General features: G+C 58.2%; 1 protein-coding gene across 6 annotated transcripts; it reads left to right on the forward strand.

The window, feature by feature from the left end:
• The first annotated feature begins 338 nt into the window (after positions 1 to 338).
• LOC111140954 (PDZ and LIM domain 7) lies at positions 339 to 16,230 on the forward strand. 6 transcript variants are annotated; one of them, XR_002640178.1, is made up of 13 exons: positions 339 to 408; positions 1,356 to 1,462; positions 5,067 to 5,218; positions 5,299 to 5,329; positions 5,798 to 5,916; positions 6,555 to 6,691; positions 6,854 to 6,890; positions 7,854 to 7,924; positions 8,069 to 8,315; positions 9,297 to 9,477; positions 15,314 to 15,483; positions 15,586 to 15,701; positions 15,872 to 16,230. XR_002640178.1 is itself a non-coding variant. In XM_022493226.1 (13 exons), exons 2-13 carry the CDS (start codon positions 1,367 to 1,369, stop codon positions 15,956 to 15,958), a joined length of 1,395 nt encoding a protein of 464 aa, XP_022348934.1. In that variant the 5' UTR covers positions 339 to 408; positions 1,356 to 1,366; the 3' UTR covers positions 15,959 to 16,230. The 6 variants fall into 6 exon arrangements, 5 of the variants coding, with proteins under 5 accessions (XP_022348934.1, XP_022348935.1, XP_022348936.1 ...); XM_022493226.1 differs by having other exon boundaries at positions 15,363 to 15,483; XM_022493227.1 differs by having other exon boundaries at positions 7,863 to 7,924; positions 15,363 to 15,483.
• The last annotated feature ends 1,471 nt before the right edge of the window (positions 16,231 to 17,701 follow it).

Here is a 17,701-nt window from a genome sequence, read left to right on the forward strand (position 1 = left end):
TCGAAGACCGCTTTCTTTCTGCTCGGCCAGAAGGAGGCGCAAGGGGCTGGGCGAGCTTCTAGCAGGCTCGCAGAGGAGTTGACCTTAAGCCAAGTCCCCGCCCAGATCCCGTCCAGACCCCGCCCAGGCTCCGCCCCGCCAAGGGGGTCCCCGGCAGGCCAGACCTTCCAGCTCAAAGCAAAACGGGACTTCGTGATTGGGCGGGGCAGAAGGATTGGGTGTGGCTTCCCTGTCGTAGAGCGGCCGCTCGCGGGCGTGACTTTGACGGGGCGTGGCCTATGGCTCCGCCCCCTTCCGCGGCCTCAAAGCGGGCGGCGGCGGCGGGGGCGGGGTCAGAACACGGGTGGTGGATCCAAACGAGGCTCTTTGGGGCCAGCCACCGGGCAGCGCCTCGGCGGGGCCGAGCAGGTACTGGCGACCGCGCGGGGCGTCTCGGGCTGGGCCAGGCTGAGGGCAAGAGCCTGCTGGGGCCACGGAGGGCACTGGGGTCGGGGCCAGCGCTGCGCTTCCTCTAGCGAGCTTGGGCCCCTGCCTCCGCCCCCGCCCCCGCCTTCCTGCGGCGAAGCCGGCTGCGGCACAGCAGATTGGCGCCTGCGCTGCTTCCTGCGCCCGGGACTCGGCCAATGCATGGGGCTCGGGCGGGGGACGGGGGAAACTGAGTCACGTTGGGATGCTACTAGGCCTGTGTAGGAGGCGCCACCCCAGCTGGGCTCCAGGATGAATTCCCTATCTGGCCACGCTTTGGGGTCCTAGCCCTCACCGATTTCCGCAGCCGCCACGGCCCCGCCCGGTCTCTCCCAGCGCCCGGGGGTCGTCATCAGCCTCGACCCGTCCGGGAATGGCTAGGACCCGCTCCAGCCGCCTCCCTTTCCACCCCTCCCCCTCGCGTCCCGAGCCCCTGTGTGCTCCCTCCGCTGGCTCCGCAGTGTCAGCTTACACGCCTTATATAGTCCGAGCAGGCTTCAGCGCGGCCTGCCTGTCGGGACCTGGGGGCGGGGGAGAGGAGCGCCCGGCCCCTGACTCACCCTCAGTCTGTCCGAGGCTTAAGGCTGGCTTGGGGGGAGCCCGTGTCACATTAGCCCTGCGGCCCATTTATGCTGATAAGAACCTCAAGGCTGAATAAGGGGAACCCCTCATCTTCTCAGTCACTGGGGGAGGGGAGTTACCCCTGCCTTCCCAGAATGAGGTCTGCCAGCCAGAAACCCAGCCACACCTGACAAGGTGCCCGCCTACAGGGGCCCTGGCTGTGTCAACGACTGCTCGTGCCTGCCTGGCACCAGTTCACGGCCGGTGTCCAGAGCTGGGCCTGCCTGCTCCCCCATCATGGTGTCCACTCACCTTTTCTTTCCTCCCAGGAGCAGGCACCATGGAGTCCTTCAAGGTGGTGCTGGAGGGGCCTGCACCTTGGGGCTTTCGGCTCCAGGGGGGCAAGGACTTCAATGTGCCCCTCTCCATCTCCAGGGTGAGCCAATGTTGGGGGAGAAGCTCCCCCAGGAGTCTTTGGGTGCTCAGGTCTCTGATGGGTGATGGAAGGAGTCTGGGCAGGAGTGAGCCAGGTCCAGTAGAGCAGGAGATATCTGGCTCCAGAGATGTGGCAGACACCTGCCACAAAGGCTCCCAACTAGGTGGGTACTGGGAGAGGAGCACCCAAGGTTCCCCAGCACTGCTCAGTACTTGATGCAATTCAACAAAGCTCCTGGGGCCTCCTCTGAGGCCCCAGGGAGATGCCCATTCTGCAGGAGGGAAGCCTGAGGTCTCTGGGAAGTATCTAAGCTGCTTGAAGGAGCAATGCTTGGAGCTTAGCCCCAGCCAGGGCACTCTTGACTGCACGATCTCACTTCAGCACCATTGCCACCCAGGGTATAGCAGTTGTCATCCTTTTTTCCCAGATGTGGGAACTCAGGGCTCAGAGAGGTAGAGGGCCTTTACAGTGATTCCTTGGCAAAGCAGGGATTAGAATTCAGGCACTGGGATGGTCTGCAGTTTTTGTGGGGGGGGGGGACACTTTCCGGCCTCTGTGAGATTTGTCCATCTTCATCCATTGGTCCTATTCGAGATGCAGTGGCCCCTGACCCAAATCAGGGGTATGGGATGAGGCTCTAGGGTTCTAACTTCAGCTCCTGAGCCCCTGCCCTGGAAAGGGTGGAGCTGGGCCTGGCTCCTCCCTGTAGCAGGGGGATTGCCTTATAAGCCCAAGAATGCAACCCCACGCTGGGAAGGCCAGCTGGTGACTAGAGTCCACAGAACTGAAAAAAGCTGGCTGAGGCCTAAACCCCTAAATGCCGTTGGTGGGCCCCTCAGCTGGTGACCACGAGGACATGGCTCCAACTGTAGTAGGGTCAGTTGTGGGACACAAAGAGGTGCCCAGAGAGAATGAGGCCAGCCCTTGGACTGGTGTCTGTGGCCTGGGGGTCAGTAGGGGGCGGGGACTTCCTGCCCCCACATCCGCCTGTCCAGAGAGGCCCACCCAGGCGCCCACTGGGCAGGCAGCTGTTGGCAGGAAGCCCAAGGCAAGCACAGCCTGGAGGGGGCCAGAAGGTTGTCCAGGCACTGCCCAGCTTGAGAGGGCCCCCAAGGCCAAGTCTGTCTGTGGGAATCGGGCTTGGTGGCCAGGGCAGGCGAGTGGTCACTGTTCTTTCCAGGAACCTTTCCATGGGATTCCCCTGGAAATTGCCCTGCCAGCTGGGTAGGTTAGGTCTCCTGACTACACAAACCCACCCCTACAGAATTGTCAAGCTTTGCTAGCCCTAAAAAGGTATTCTGTATCCCTCTCTCTGGGAAAGTGCTAGTCCATGTGGCTGGGGAGCTGTAGGCCTTGGCTGGACTAAGACTCAGTTTCTTCATTGGAGGGGATGGGCAACATAATAGCCTGAGGGATGGACTTTAGGATGTGGCCTGTGGGGGCACTCTGGGTCTGAGCTCCCTTGTCAGCGGCCCTAGCTGTGGGTGGGGCCACAAGCTGAGCCCAAAGCTGGAGTTGGACCTAAGCCCTGGTGGGTGGGCGGGTGGGGTGGTCTTTTCTGAGTTGGGCCAGCCCTTCCCTCTCCCCTGACCCCAGGGAGGAGGGAGGGGCTAGGGCTGGCTGTGGGCCCAGGCCTGGGAGATGAGGTAATGTCTGAGACTTGGGGGTTGGGCTGCTCATTAGAGCCCTCAGGCTGACTCACCCCCACCCTTTGCAGTGTCCAGCTCTCTGGCTTTCCCCCTCCTTGACTCGGGCCTCCTTGTCTCTCCAGCCCCCCACCCCACACCCAGCAGGGTTTTCTCCTGTTTCCCTCTCCACTTCTCTGACCACTCCTCTATCCCTTTTGTGCTTCCTGTCCTCTTCACTCAGGAAAGGAAGTAGTCCCCAGATCCCCACCCCTCCCTGGGAGCCAGCTGCTCCTGCTCACCCCCAAGACCTCTACCTCAGGCTTAGCGCACACATCCCAGGAGCCAGCTTGTGTGGGTAGGGAGTGGCTGGACCAGGTTTCCCTTCTACTGACTCATCATGACCTTGAGTAAGTCACTTCCTTTCAAAGGTGTCACTTCTCTATGCTCGTTATAAGGGGCTGTTGGATTGAACTAAAAGCGAGAAAGGAGATCTAGGCCCCAGACCCGACCAGGGGTTTAGGGAATTGTTCTAGGTAGGCTGACCTCTAAGTTGGGTCCCAACACTCAGCAGAGGTAGCGTATTGTAGTGGAACCTTAGGGTCAGGGTCAGCCCTGGCCTTGCCTCTTACTAATAGAGTGGCTTGAGGCAAGATACATAAACTCTCTTTTTTTCGCGTGTGTAAAAGGCATATAATCTCGGACTCTACTCCACAGGTTGTTGGAAGTGTCAGTATTATTAGCATGTGACAGTATTAGGTGCTCGATAAATGTCAGTTGCTCTTCTTACCATTTAGCAGATGAAGAAGGAGGCACCCAGCTGTCTTTCCCTTCTAACTTCCTAAGCATGAAATAGACCCAGCTCTCCCTTCTTGCCCCTATGCTGCATCTGGTCTCTCTGCCTTCTGGAAATGTCTCTAGAACCTCCTACCTCCCCTCTCCCTGCCTCAACTCAGTCTGTGCATCAGCCCACCTGAGGAGCCTCCTGGGCCACAGGCAGCCAGTACCTCTCAGTCCTACCCTCCAACCTATGAAATGTGAATTGGTCTTCCAGTTGGCCTGTAGAAGTGTACTTAATGCCAGGTCCCTTGCCAGATGCCCAGGCAGCTCTGTGGGCTGGACCCATGAACTGCTGCATCATCCTTTCTGAGGGGCTAGAGGGCTAGAAGCGCCCAGGGGGTTTGTCAGGGTTACCTCTGTCAGAGCTCTGAGAAGTACCCCCACTGGGGCTTTCCAAGGCCTGATGGCCCCTCCTAACCTCAGGGCCAAGTCCTGCTTCCTCCATGACTGTCTCAGGGGGCCATTACTGCCAGCCCCCTACTACCCTTCATTTTCCATAGGAACCAGGGATTTCCCAGGCAGAGCCCGAAGGACTGGGGGAGAGGGTGATGTGGCATTTGAAGGCTTCAGGATGACACTCATTTACAGCCCTAGCTGACACCTTGGGCCTCCTTCAGTCACTTCACAGGGTACCTGGGCCTATTCCTGACTCTCAGAGGGTCCTGGCAGATCCCTGCAGATGGCCCCAGGACAGGGTGCTGGGAGTGTAGGAGGTCAGTGAGAGCATCAGGACACCTAGTGTCCTGGAGGAAGGACGTTATGCACAAACCACGGGCTGGGTGAGACCGCTTGGGCAGGAGGCCAGCAGGGGCCTCAAAGGCTGTGGTTGGAGCTGGGAAGTTGGGGGCTTAACCTACCGCTGGCTGCTTGGTGACTGTCACAGCAGTTCTGCACCATGGGGAAGGGGGGTCATGGAGGTGAACAAATGACTAAATAAATAGGGTGATTGTGGTGTTTATGAAGTTCATGTGAACCCCACCCTCCCAGGTTGTTCTAGTATTCAGCAGCTGCTGAGAAATGCATTGAATGAAGAGGCCTCTGGGTTCTAGAAGAGGGACAGCTTAAACAGGGTTGACTAATATTGGCCTCAGTTTGGTCTGCAAAGGCTTGGGCTGCCGTGACCTTCCATCTCCCCACAGCTCACTCCTGGAGGCAAAGCTGCACAGGCCGGTGTGGCTGTGGGTGACTGGGTGCTGAGCATCGATGGGGAGAATGCGGGGAGCCTCACACACATTGAAGCCCAGAACAGGATTCGTGCCTGTGGGGATCGCCTCAGCCTGGGTCTCAGCAGGTACAAGGGCCCTGGTCTACCTGGAGGGTGAGGGCACCCTCAGGCCTGGCCTGCTATTACCCCTTCCCCTTCTCCTCCAGGGCCCAGCCACCTCAGAGCAAACCGCAGAAGGTAGGCCTAGGACATCTTAGGGTGACATCTGTGTGATGGGAGGGGTGGGATTGGACTGCTGAGCTGACTAGCCCTCTCCCACAGCAAGGAGCCTTGATACCCTCGATAACCCCATTCCTGGCTGGAAGTAGAGGGTGGGGGCCAGAGCTGGGAGAGTCTGGGAAACTGGGAGTTGGGCCAGGAGCTGCCGCACGGTCTGGGCACCACGCATGTCTGCCTGTCTGTCTGCTTCCTTCCTCGCTGGCCTGTGCTACAAGCCGCACTCATCTGCCCTGTGGCCCAGGTGGGCTGAGATCATCCCTCCCACATGGACCCCTTGAAACCTGAGTCCCCCCCGCCCCCATGCTCCCGGCCAGATGTGTCAGTGTGGGGCTGGAGCACCGCCGTCCTCTCCACACCAGGGGGGCATCCCCCTCCTGTCCAGCGTCCCCGCCCCTGCCTGCCCTGCCCGGCTCTGTCTCTGCCCAGGCCCTGGCCCCTGCCGCGGACCCCCCGCGGTACACCTTTGCACCCAGCGCCTCCCTCAACAAGACGGCCCGGCCCTTCGGGGCGCCCCTGCCCGCTGACAGCGCCCTGCAACAGAATGGGTACGTCGGTCCTGCCCACCCACTGCCCTTGCCCCCGCCCACGCCATCTGTCTTGAGGCCCACGCCCCTGCTGCTGCTCAGTCTGCGTTGCACCCCAGCCTGGCTGGAACCGTGCGGCAGCGACCCCTGGCGGCCGGGGCGGGGCTGTAGGCACTGGGCCCCTCCAAGGGTGTGGCTCTTGCACCCTCCTGGGCGCTGGGAGCCAGGCAACGCCCCCGAGCTGGTGGCCCTGGGTTGGGGTGTGGTGTTGGGCGACTGAGCCCCAGACACTCAGTGCAGCCTTGCCCCTGGCTACTCTGACCCCTTTCCATTTTTCTTCTTCCTTGTGTCTGTCCCTTTGTTCCTTTTATCTGTCCATCTGTCTATTTCCTTCACAGGTGCAGACCCCTGACAAGTCAGTGAGCCCCCTCTGCCTGTTCCTTTTTTCCTTCCTTTTGGCATTCTGGGCGGTGGCCCCTCCCTACCCCAGCCGCCCTCCTTTCCTGTCACTTAGCTACCCTACCCCGCCTCACCGAGCAGGGCCCTGGCCTTGCGCTCCCCACTCTCCCAGCACCATAAGCCACATGCACCAATCCCGGGAGGGGCTGCCCCCATGGCCCACCCCCTGCATGAGGTTCTGAGCCACACCCTCCCCACAGACAGCCGCTCCGGCCGCTGGTCCCAGATGCCAGCAAGCAGCGGCTGATGGAGGACACAGAGGACTGGCGGCCTCGGCCCGGGACAGGCCAGTCCCGTTCCTTCCGCATCCTTGCCCACCTCACGGGCACCGAGTTCAGTAAGTGGCAGCCCAGGGCAGGGCGGACTCTCCTGCTGGCCCCCAGCCTGGGCCCCGGGCTCCGCTGGAGCTTGCTCTGGTGCCCCGTGACCTTCTGCTGGGGCTCAGGGCTGGGGTGGCCCTCTGTCTTCTCTTGGTCAATGCCTGCCTCTGCCCTCTCAGTGCAAGACCCGGATGAGGAGCACCTGAAGAAATCAAGGTAAAAGGACACGCAGTAGCCCCTCTTTCTCGCCTCCTGCCTCACCCGTTCCGGCCACCACCCTGTGTCTGCTCCTGAGGGTCCCCAGCCAGGGCTCTCTGTTTTCCTTCCTTCTTTCCTGCCTTCCTCCCTTCCGTCCTCCCTCCCTGCCTCCCTTCCATCTCTCCTTCCTCCTACTTCCTCCTCCTTTTCTCTCTGCCCCCCCAGGGAAAAGTATGTCCTGGAGCTGCAGAGCCCACGCTACACCCGCCTCCGGGACTGGCACCACCAGCGCTCTGCCCACGTGCTCAACGTGCAGTCGTAGCTCGGCCCTCACCGGCCGACTGCCCTCTCTGCCTCTCTCTCTCTCTGTTCCTTCTACCCAGGGCACCCCCTTCTTGGTCGCTGCAGCTTCCGCCTACCTCACTCCCTCCTTTCCTGCCCCTGGACTGAGCCTCCTGCTGGCCTAGCAGAGGGCCTGGCTCTGTCTGACACCGCCTTACCTCTTTGCCCTGTGGTATTACTCTCTGCCAGGTCCGTGCTGGCTGGAGCATGGAAATAAACATTCTCAGCCTGCTTCCTCTGCCTCTGCCTTCTATCTTCGTGGGCTTGGTTTGTGCTCTGGGTGTGGGGGTGTTAGATGGTTCAGACCCAGTGTGGGCCATGCCAGTCTGGGTCTCAGTGGGGGTTGGTACCTGGCAGAGGAGGCCCTGCCGTCAGAGCTCTATCTGGGGGCTGAGGAAGCCCCAAGAACTACCCCAGCAGGGAGAGCGCCCTGCTCCACCTCCCAGCCCTGTACGACAGACCTGCCAGCTGGAACCTGGCTAGGAGGAGCTGCCCTGCCCGTACCTACCCCTGTGGGACCGGGAGTCCAGCCTAGCAGCTCCCATGATCCCAGGCGTCTCTCCCGTGGGGCCAGCAGGACCAAGGTTGGGGGGTGGGGCCACGCCAGGAGCCTCAACCATACAAGGCCTTGAATGGCAGATCTTGCAGCCAGGTGCCCAGGACAGAAGCCCCAGCCCCAGCCTCAGCTACACCCCAGGAACCCTGGCTTGGTGAGAGAGAGTGGGCTTGGGCCTGGAGAAGGGTGGGTAGCCTCCAGGGGAATGCGGATGGGGTGGGGGCCCTCCAGGCTGCCCCAGACTCAAGCCCCTGACCTTTGGGGTCCCTGGGCACCTCCCTGGAGCCACTTTCCTTAGCCCCGGCAGGCCCTACCACCCCCAGTCCCACTAGCCGCCCACCCTGGGCTGTGGACCCTGCCTTTGCCGAGCGCTACGCCCCGGACAAGACAAGCACGGTGCTGACCCGGCACAGCCAGCCAGCCACACCCACGCCTCTGCAGAACCGCACATCCATCGTGCAGGCAGCCGCTGGAGGGGGCCCAGGAGCCGGTAGTGGCAACAATGGCAAGACTCCTGTGTGCCACCAATGCCACAAGGTCATCCGGTGGGTGGCCCTGTTCCTTTTCCTGCTCTGGCCTTTCCCGTCCTAAAGCCTGGCCCTGTTATGTTTCTGACCTCTGCGTCCCCGCCTGTCTCCCCACTCATCTCAGCCATCACTGTGGGAGGATAAGGATGCAGTTCCCAGTTGCAGTGGGGGCAGGGACCTGGCCTAGGTCCTCAGATTCTGCATCCTGCATCCCTTCCCCCACCCCACCCCACCCCACCCCACGTCAGCCTCTGTCAGCATTTGCCCTGCTAAAATGGAGGATGTGCCGACAGCACACTCAGGCTTCACCCCTAGAAAGACCACTCTCTGGGCAGGGAAGGGCCTGCCCCTCTCAGCCCTTCTGCTCTCCCTCCTGCTCACTTGATCCCTGCCAAAACCTCTGCTCTCAGAGCAGACAGACCCAAGGCCCCTCCCTCCCTGCCCTGTTCCCTGGGGCCCAGCGGGATCACACAGTCCCCCCAGAGTTGGCATGCTAGCTCCCTAGAACCTTGCTAGTTCTCAGCCCTTGTCCTGCACTGCTCTTCACTCCTGTCAGCTCTCAGCTCTGCGAAGAGCCCCCTTCTTCAGACATTGATGTGGGCCTACAGGCCCCTCCCCAGGCCAGATGGACCAGGCAAGTGGGCCAGGGTGGGCACTAGGGTCGGCTCAGGTACCCACTGGTCTTCAGAGCAACTGGGCACTCTGGGCCTCCTGCCCCCAGGGCACCAGTTCCTCTGGTTTATCTCACTGGGCCCGGGTCAGCAGCCCCCACCCAGTGTAACCTCCTCTTCATCCCAACACCATCGGGCACTGTTTCTTGTCGTCAGAGCAAGGTGGCTTCATCACTGTGTCATCACTTGGGTCACCTCCCAAGCCTGTTTCTCCTTTATCTGGAAGATGGGGAGAATGAATTTCCCTTCCAGGCTTCAGAGTAGGTGTTCACTAACCATCTGCAGACTAGGCATATACCCCCTCTCATTGCCCTCACCTCCCCCTCAGGGGCCGCTACCTGGTTGCGTTGGGCCACGCATACCACCCCGAGGAATTTGTGTGCAGCCAGTGTGGGAAGGTCCTGGAAGAGGGCGGTTTCTTTGAGGAGAAGGGGGCCATCTTCTGCCCACCCTGCTATGATGTGCGCTATGCGCCCAGCTGTGCCAAGTGCAAGAAGAAGATCACAGGCGTGAGTGGGGCTGGTGGGTGGGCAGAGGGGAGGGCGCTTGGGCCTGGGGGCTTGCCCCTTGGGACTCCTTTGGGTCCTTAGCATCTTAATAAACAGGATGCTCTCCTAGCCTCACTTTGTGTTAGCCAAGATCTTCCCCGATGACCAAAGTCCTACTCTGAGGGGCTCAAGCGAACAAGAGTGGCACAGGTTTCCCCAGCTCTCTGAAAGTAGAGCGTTCCCGTGAAAACTTCCACAAGCTGAAATGGCGTAGTGAAGAAGCAAGTTAATTTATGTGGAAGAAAATTTGAGCATTCCCAGGCCCAAAAAATAACCTCATGTAGGCTTTCCTGATACCTTCGGACACATCTTGCTAACAGATGCACAAAGTAAATCGAGATAAAGCACAGATGTTCTCAGACACAGCTCAGAGCCGTGGGGGCCTGGTGCCAGGATGTAGCCTGGTGCCCGGATGCGGAGTGTGGCTCCCGGGGCAGGAGCTGGGCAGGATCCCTTGCTCAGGTGAGGGCTGTGTACTGCCTCTGGGATGGCTCACTACAAAACAAGCGCTGAACACTCTGTTTCACTTTTTGCCTTTCTTTGTGAAAGCAAAACTCCTTTTTGGGTTTCTTTTAGTTAGCAGGTCTGTCATAAAAGTGAAGTGGTATAACGTTGACTTCTGAAAAGCAGAAGGTTCTATATATGGGCTCAAACACTCAGGAAGCCCAAGGGGCACTAGCTTCAGGCCCGGCTGAAGGCAGGACCTGGGATCATCAGGACTTTTCCCCCACTTGCCTCTGTCGTCTGTGTTGCCTTCGTTCCCTGCATACTTGTGCTTAGAAGGTGGCAAAGGTGGTGCCACAGCGGCTCCAGGGTGACCCCAGTTTCACACTGCAGGGAGGATAGGCATCCCCTGTGCCAGCTGATGCATCAGGGGTCCCAGTGCTCATGCTCGTGGGACTAACTTGTGTCACAGGCACATGTCTGGTCCGAACCTCAGGACTTGGATTAGCCGGGCATGGGTGCTACCCGGTGGAGCAGGGGTCGGGTGGTCCCACCCGCACCACAGAGAGACTGAGGGAGGATTGTTTCCCTGAAGTAAAACAAGATGGCCTCACCCGCAGAGGGGAGGTCTGCGCGGATCCCAGTGACTACGTCAGTGGGGTTGCTTTCAGCGGCAATAATAAAACCTCACCACAGAGATTTCAGCAGAAGGGGTTATTTACTTCACTCACAAGAATTCCAGGGCTGAAACAGCAGCTTCAGGATGGCTTTAGACTTTTCCTCCCTTTGGCTCTGAAATCAGTAGCATGTAGACCCTTGTCCCCAAGCCTCTCATATCACGGTTCCCCAAGGACTGCTCAAGCCCCAGGCCTTGTGTTCTTGTTGCAGGTGGGAAGGAGAGGGCAAAGCCAAAAGGCATGATTTTAACAAGGTTTTTGCTTTTGATTCTGGAAGAAAAACCAGGAACTTGCATCTTTATCTCAGTGTTTGGAATTGTTATCCTGTGAGCACCTGGGCTGCAGGGGAAGTTGGCAAACCCAGTATTTTAGCCTTCATCTTCCATGAGAAGAAGGCAAAAAGGAAGGGGGTCGTGACAGGCTTTGAGGAGGCTGACCCACAGTGTCTGCCACCTCCAGTGCACGAGGGGACAGAAACTCTGAAGGATAATTTACTGTGCCTGGAGGGTGTAGGACTATGGAGTGCCAAAGCCAGAAACCCAGACACAAATCCATGATTCAAAAATCCCATTCTTCCCACTGAGTCTAAACACACAACAGAGCCTGGCCATGTTTTCTGCAGGGCAGTCCCGCTCCCAACAGGAGCCAGGCTTGGAGCCTGGCTTGGTGTGTCATGGGCACAGTATGATGGGCCATCTACCTTAACTCGTTCATTCTCTTTATTTAATGTGGACAGTGTGCCAGATAGTATGTTCCATGCTCGAGAACGCCTCATGAAGTAACAGGTTTGGGCCCTGCCCCCAGGAGCTCCTACTAGGTGGGTAGGATTCAGAGGGTGTCAGGGGTCAAGGGCACCGCCAGAGGAAAAGGGGGCAGAACAGGCGAGGTGAAAAGCTAATGGGGTTCCTGTCGCACCTGTATGGAAACTGAAGCCCAGAGAGCGGCACAAGCTGCCTCAGGCTGCAGAGCATGAGGGCTAAGCTGGAAGAGCCCCAGGAGCTCTCAACTCTCAGCTTGTGCTCTTCCTGACATTTCCTGCTTCTCCTTATTTCTGGATACCGAGGCAGGGCTGCCAAATGTGTCCAGAGAGCTCTGTGGTGATGTTCACATTAGCAAGGATTACCTTGACCACAAGCAGTAGAAGACTCAGAATAGTGGCAGCTTCTTTTCCACCTAAGAAAGTCCAGGGGTGGGCAGTCTGGGACTAATGGGCAGATCTAGGCCTCTGTGTCTTGTTTCTTGGCCATTCTCTGCACTTACTTAACACTGGTAGTCTGAGATGACTCTTGAGCCTTGGCCAAAATTGCCACTGTTTCAGCCAGTGGGAAGGGGAAGAAGGGATGGGGGGCCCGTGGCAGCCATCTTGAGAAGATGCTGCTGCCCAACCCCCATTTTAGCATCCTGTCGACCAGAACTTGGTCACATGACCATGCTGAGCTGCAAGAGAGGTTGGGAGAGACCATCTGTTTGGGGCAGCCTTGTGGCCAGCAACAAAAACGGAGATTCCATCAGTAGACCGGAAGGGGAGAATGGACATGACCACGGTCTTTGTCATAGTGACAGTTTGTGTTGTGGGGCACTTACAGTGTGTGGGGCTTCCACTTCACGGTCCTACTGTAGGAAGTAACTGTGGTGATTCCCATCTTCTAGATGAGGGAGTTTTGCCCCAGATCACCGTCCTTTTCGCACCAGGCTGGGCCACGCCCCACTGGACTGTTCTAAAAGAATGGGCTGGATCCCAGGACCTTTCTTGAGCTGGGTGTCTACAGATCAAGGCCCCATTCTTCGGTGACTGCTTTGTCTGCATTACCCTGCACTCTTGTCCTGCTGTACCCCTGTCCTGAGTGGACAGGGTTATCATCCAGGACACAGAGGAGGAGCCAAGACAAATAGGGCCTGGCTGGCTCCCAGATCCTGGAGTAAGCCTTGGGTGGCAAACCCTCTCCTGCCCCCAGGAACTCCTACCCAGGCTCAAGTTCCACAGAGGCCCAGGGGCCCTTAGCTTCTCTCTTATAGGGACTCAGGGTCTGACAAACTCTAGGAAGCCCCCACCTCAGCCTGGGTGGGAAACGGGGAAGGCTTACCTCCCCAACCTGACAGGGGCTCCGAACCTATATGTGCCCAGAGCTCAGAACTGTGGCTGCCTGGGGAGATCAGTGTAGAGCACAGGGAGAGAAACAGAGGGCAAAGAGATTGTTTCAGGGGAGCTGGTGGGAAGCGGCACACCATGAGGGACACATTAGAGGAGACCTACCCTGGTTTGGGAGCCGCTGGAAAACCCTGTGCTCTTAAGATTCCCCTCTCACCAATTACCCCTCTCCAGTGCTCCAGCCATGTGGCCCATTTCATTTTGCCCATGTGCTGTTACTGTTACCACAGGGCCCTTACATAGCCTGTCCTTTCTACCAGGATTACTATTTTAGCACCCTCTTTACCTTGTTCCTTCTCATCGGGGACTCCTATCATTTCCTCAGGAATGCCTTCCCTGATACCCACCCTTTCCACCAGACCAAAGGCCCCACAATTTGCTTACTACTCCCCAGTCCTTTGTCCCATCTTTTCCCCAGGTGTGAACTCTGTGGGCTGGGACCACGGTTGGTCTGCTTGATATCGTGCTTTAGATTCAGGAGGTGACCAGTAAATGTTTGAAGGACTGGATAGAAGCGGCCTCTGAGCCAAACTTTAAAAATGAGTAGGAACTGGCTTGGAGAAGGATCAGGAGAGAACACCCCAAGCAGAAGGAATAGCTTGTGTCACAAGGTAACACCTGGGAAGAGTGTGAGATGAGACAGAAGAGGTGAGTGGGGGCCATGTTAGGAGTTTGGCACTGGGGCTGATGAGGTCAGCTCTGCCACAGCAAGCTTCCCCTGGAAAAGGGGAGACTGAGCTGGAAAGGGAACAGGCTGCTGGGGCCTGGCTCAGGGCAGTGGAGAGGGGAAAGGCAGACAGATTGAGGAAACTAGGGCATTAAAATAAATACTGATAATTGGCTTCCAGGTCCTTCTGAATACCAGCAGAAAGCGCCTCCCGGCTCACACACACACTGGACCCAGCTCTGGACTACCCCCGCTCTTGCCCGAGCCCACCATCCTCCCAGCTTGCAGCCAAGTTCCTTCCCCCGCAGCCTTTGTCTGCTTCTTGAAAAGAGGCAGCACCAGGCAGTGGAAAAGCCTGCTTTGGAGATAGCTGGACTTGGCCATGAAACCCATTCCTGTGATCTAGTGACTCTGTGACCTGGTGTGGGTCACTCTCCCTGGGCCTCACCAACATGGTGGCAGTCGCTTCCTGGCCAGGGCGGTTGCGAGGTGTATGTGAGATGTGACAGAGAGGCAGAGGGCACCTACAGGCCATCGGAGAGCCAGGTGCTGCCCATGTGTCTTGCTTGGTCTACACCTGCATTTTAAATTAATGGGCAATATCTTAAAATCAGATTTCACTTTAACACCCTGATTTCACCCAGAGCCTTCCAGGTATTTCTGCACGAACTTCTCAGCACTGTCCCTACAGGCAGAAACAGGTGCTCCCCAGCAACATCTTGCTCTGTGGGGTACACTACCTGACCCCAGCAGGCATGGAGTCTGGGGGCCCCAGCTTCAAACACGGGGCCGTCCTTACAACCTGCAAGGCTGGGATTAGGTTCCCCATTCACAAGGGAAGGAACCAAGGGTCAAGAGAAAGTAATGCCATGGGCCAAGTTGCCCAGCTAAGAAGCAAGGTCTGGTTGGACCCCCAAGATTGACAGCCTGGGCCCAGTGAGGTCACAGACCTTCCCCAAGCCTCGGCTTCCTCCCCAGGCCATGAAGCAGGTTTTGAGCACCCACAGGGATGGGCACTGTTGCTGCATATCAGCTTCTAGAAGTATCACATCTCATTCCCTCCTGGACCTTATGTTTGATCAGGAAGAAGGGAGGAGAGGAAATGCTAAGCAATGGGCTCAATAAGTACATCACGGGGTCCTGTGTTAGTAAAACCTGCTGAGGGATGTAGAGAACAGAATTAAAGATCTTGGGAACGTAGCTTTGGAAGAGCCGATGGGAAGTACTAACTGGGGTTGTCAGAACAGGCCTCTGGAGAAGGGGACACGAGCAGAAACTGGAAGGCAGTAAGGGGTGAGACTTGGGACATACGTGGGGTAGACAGTCAGGTGGAGGGGACAGCCCGTGTGAAGCCCCAAGACTGGAGCACCAGCAGAGGGCCAGAGGCAATGTGGGGAGAGCAGAAGATGCAGTGTAGGCCGGGATTCCAGCAGAGGGCAATGTGGCCTCGCTCAGCTTGACCTCAGCCTGCAGGGGCGGCAAGAGGAGCTCAGAGGGGCGTTTCTGGCCACCACCCCGGAGCTCACATCCCACATCAGGGAGGCAATGAGAAGTGGTAGCGATCTGGATGCACCTTGACAGAGGACCTAACAGGGATTCTTGGCAGCTTTGATGGGGTGTATGAGAGAAAGGGGCGTCTCAGCTGAGCAGATGGAGGGAGTTGCTGCCAGCTGAGCTGGGGACAGCTGTGGGGAGAGGCGGGTTTGGGGTGCAGAGGCAAGGCACTGTGGCCGACCTTGGGGAGACCCCAGGGCTGGAGGTAGAGTGGGGAGGGTGGGTGTGCAGATGTGACGGGTGTGCAGATGTGACGTTTACCATGGGAAGGAAGAGGGCCCATGGCCAGCCTTCCTGTGTCCCCAGCTCTGGAAAGGAGGGGCCAAGCTGCCTGGTGACTGTAGCGTCCTCCTAGGAGATCATGCACGCCCTGAAGATGACCTGGCACGTGCAGTGCTTCACCTGTGCAGCCTGCAAGACGCCCATTCGGAACAAGGCCTTCTACATGGAGGAAGGTGCCCCTTACTGTGAGCGAGGTACGGAGCCCCAGCGGGGGGTGGGGAGGAGGCCAGGGGTAAGGGGTTGGTGGGGGGCAGTTCAAAACCCAGGGCCCCCTTCCTCTCTGCCTTCATCCTCAGACTATGAGAAGATGTTTGGCACAAAGTGCCGGGGCTGTGACTTCAAGATCGATGCAGGGGACCGTTTCCTGGAGGCGCTGGGCTTCAGCTGGCATGACACTTGCTTCGTGTGTGCGGTGAGTGCCCCCTGCCTTGGACTCAGGTCTGCCCCCTCCCCCACCCAACCCAGCCTGGTGTTGTTCACCAGCCTCCCTTCTACTCCCTGCCTCTGGAATTCATGAGAGGCTGGGAAGGGGACTCTCCTGCCTCCCCCAACCCCATGTGGCTTGACCCTGGCTGTCCTCAGATATGCCAGATCAACCTGGAAGGGAAGACTTTCTACTCCAAGAAGGACAAGCCCCTCTGCAAGAGCCATGCCTTCTCCCACGTGTGAGCCACTCCTACCCAGGGCCGCCTCTTCCAGCCCAGCCAGAGGGAAGTCCTTCCAGAGGCTCGCCCCAGACTTCTGGATAGGGCTGGCAGAGCTCACCCCCCACCCAACTCCTGGCCTGAGCCTGGGGTTCCCTGGGCCCTGCCCTCTCCCCTCATCATTTCCCCGCACTCCCTCCATTTCCCCCCACTCCCTCCACCACCATCACACACCGGTGCTGGCCACACCAGCCCCTGTTCACACCCAGTGCCACAATAAACCTATATCCAGCCGTGTCCGGCGTGTGCTCCTGCCTGTGCACTAGGACTGGTGGGATTGGAGGCCTGCAGAAAGGTGGAGATTAAGATGGTTTTCCCAGGGCTGGCCGTCCTGGTCATCCTTGTTATGAGGACAGCTCATGGTCAGCAGGAGAAGGTCAAGGGGGAATGTGGAGGTGCCAGATTGGGACTGGCTTGAGGGACAGAGAAGAGGAGTTGGAGGTACGTCTGCAGAGATGGGAGGTGGAAAACAACCAGAGCGAAGGCCCAGAGGTGTCAGCCGAATGCCACAGCAGAGGGTGGGATTGGAGAGCCCAGCCCCCCGGGGCCTGGGAGGCCACAGGTGCCTGGCCAAGGAGCTGGGACTGCATCGCAAGCGGGGTCAGAGCACAGAAGAGTATGAAATAGTGAAGCAACCCGTGAAAGAGCTCTGAGATCCGTGAGCAAGGTGGACAGAAGGAGGGGGGACTAGGAGGAGGGGCCATGGAAAGAGAGGAGCAGAAAGTGACTTGGCAGAGATGGGACCCAGGGACTCCCAGGGAGCCTAGAGTGGGGGCCTGAGGGATGAGGGGTGAGGAGAGGCAGGAAGGCAACTCTGCTATGTGTCTGGAGTACACCAGGCATTGCTCACACTAGCTCAGCCATCCTCCCAGCTGCCCTGGGAGGGCTCTACTCTCATTATGGAGCTGAAAAGAGCTCCGATTTGAGGACTTCTCCATTGAGGAGACCTGATCAAGGGTTTCATGGCTCCTGAACCATGAGCAGACTGGACAACAGGCCTGAAGCTGGGCACCCTTCAGCGAGTGCCCCTTGGAAACTCCCTTCTGCCTGCTGTCTTGAAACTTGGAGGTTCTGGCAGTGGCCCCATCTTTCTCTGGGGCTTCTTGCTTCCCACTGATGCCCTCCCCCACCCTAGAAGAACTGTCATCTCTCTCTCCCATCTCAAGCCTGGACTGGAGAGAGACTGAGGAGAGGCCCAGACTGGAGCCAGGACAATGTGGCACGGGACATTTGAGCGTGTCTGAAGTTGCTGGCATTCTCAGCAGGTCCCTGGGCCCATCCTTCTCAGAAGAAGAGATGGCCTCTCTGTTGTGTTCTCTTGAGGACCCCTGGAGATGGGGCTTCCTGTGTTATTTTCATCACACCTCGCCAGAGCCTAGAACAGTGCCTGGCACACAGTGGAGGCCCAGTGAATGCTGAATGACTGCATGGGGTACCTGTGGGACATTTATGTGATCAGAGAGCAGATGAAGATTCCAGTCCATATTCACCTCATATTCAACTCAGGAATGAGTTGGGGACAGGGCCAGGGAGGTCACAGATGCTTGTAACTGATGTCCAGAGAGACAGCTGAGGAGCAGGGCCCAGGCAGGTCACACAGCAGGAGTCAAGCAGGTAAGATGTGGTTTCCTTTCAACTGAGACATCCTTAGCATATTAAACACAGTATCTTTCACTTCCACAAAGAAATGTACTCTCTCCCACTTCTC

This window comes from Enhydra lutris, unplaced genomic scaffold (assembly GCF_002288905.1).
Source record: "Enhydra lutris kenyoni isolate GAN:26980312 unplaced genomic scaffold, ASM228890v2 scaffoldscaffold5, whole genome shotgun sequence".
In the NCBI taxonomy this organism is placed as follows: Eukaryota; Metazoa; Chordata; class Mammalia; order Carnivora; family Mustelidae; genus Enhydra; species Enhydra lutris.

Bases quoted from the DNA above. Each gene is read 5' to 3' on its own strand.
- LOC111140954 (XM_022493226.1), top strand. From the start codon at position 1,367: ATGGAGTCCTTCAAGGTGGTGCTGGAGGGGCCTGCACCTTGGGGCTTT. The intron at 5,330-5,797 runs GTAGGCCTAGGA...GTCTCTGCCCAG, and splicing joins CTCAGAGCAAACCGCAGAAG to GCCCTGGCCCCTGCCGCGGA. The intron at 15,702-15,871 runs GTGAGTGCCCCC...GGCTGTCCTCAG, and splicing joins ACACTTGCTTCGTGTGTGCG to ATATGCCAGATCAACCTGGA.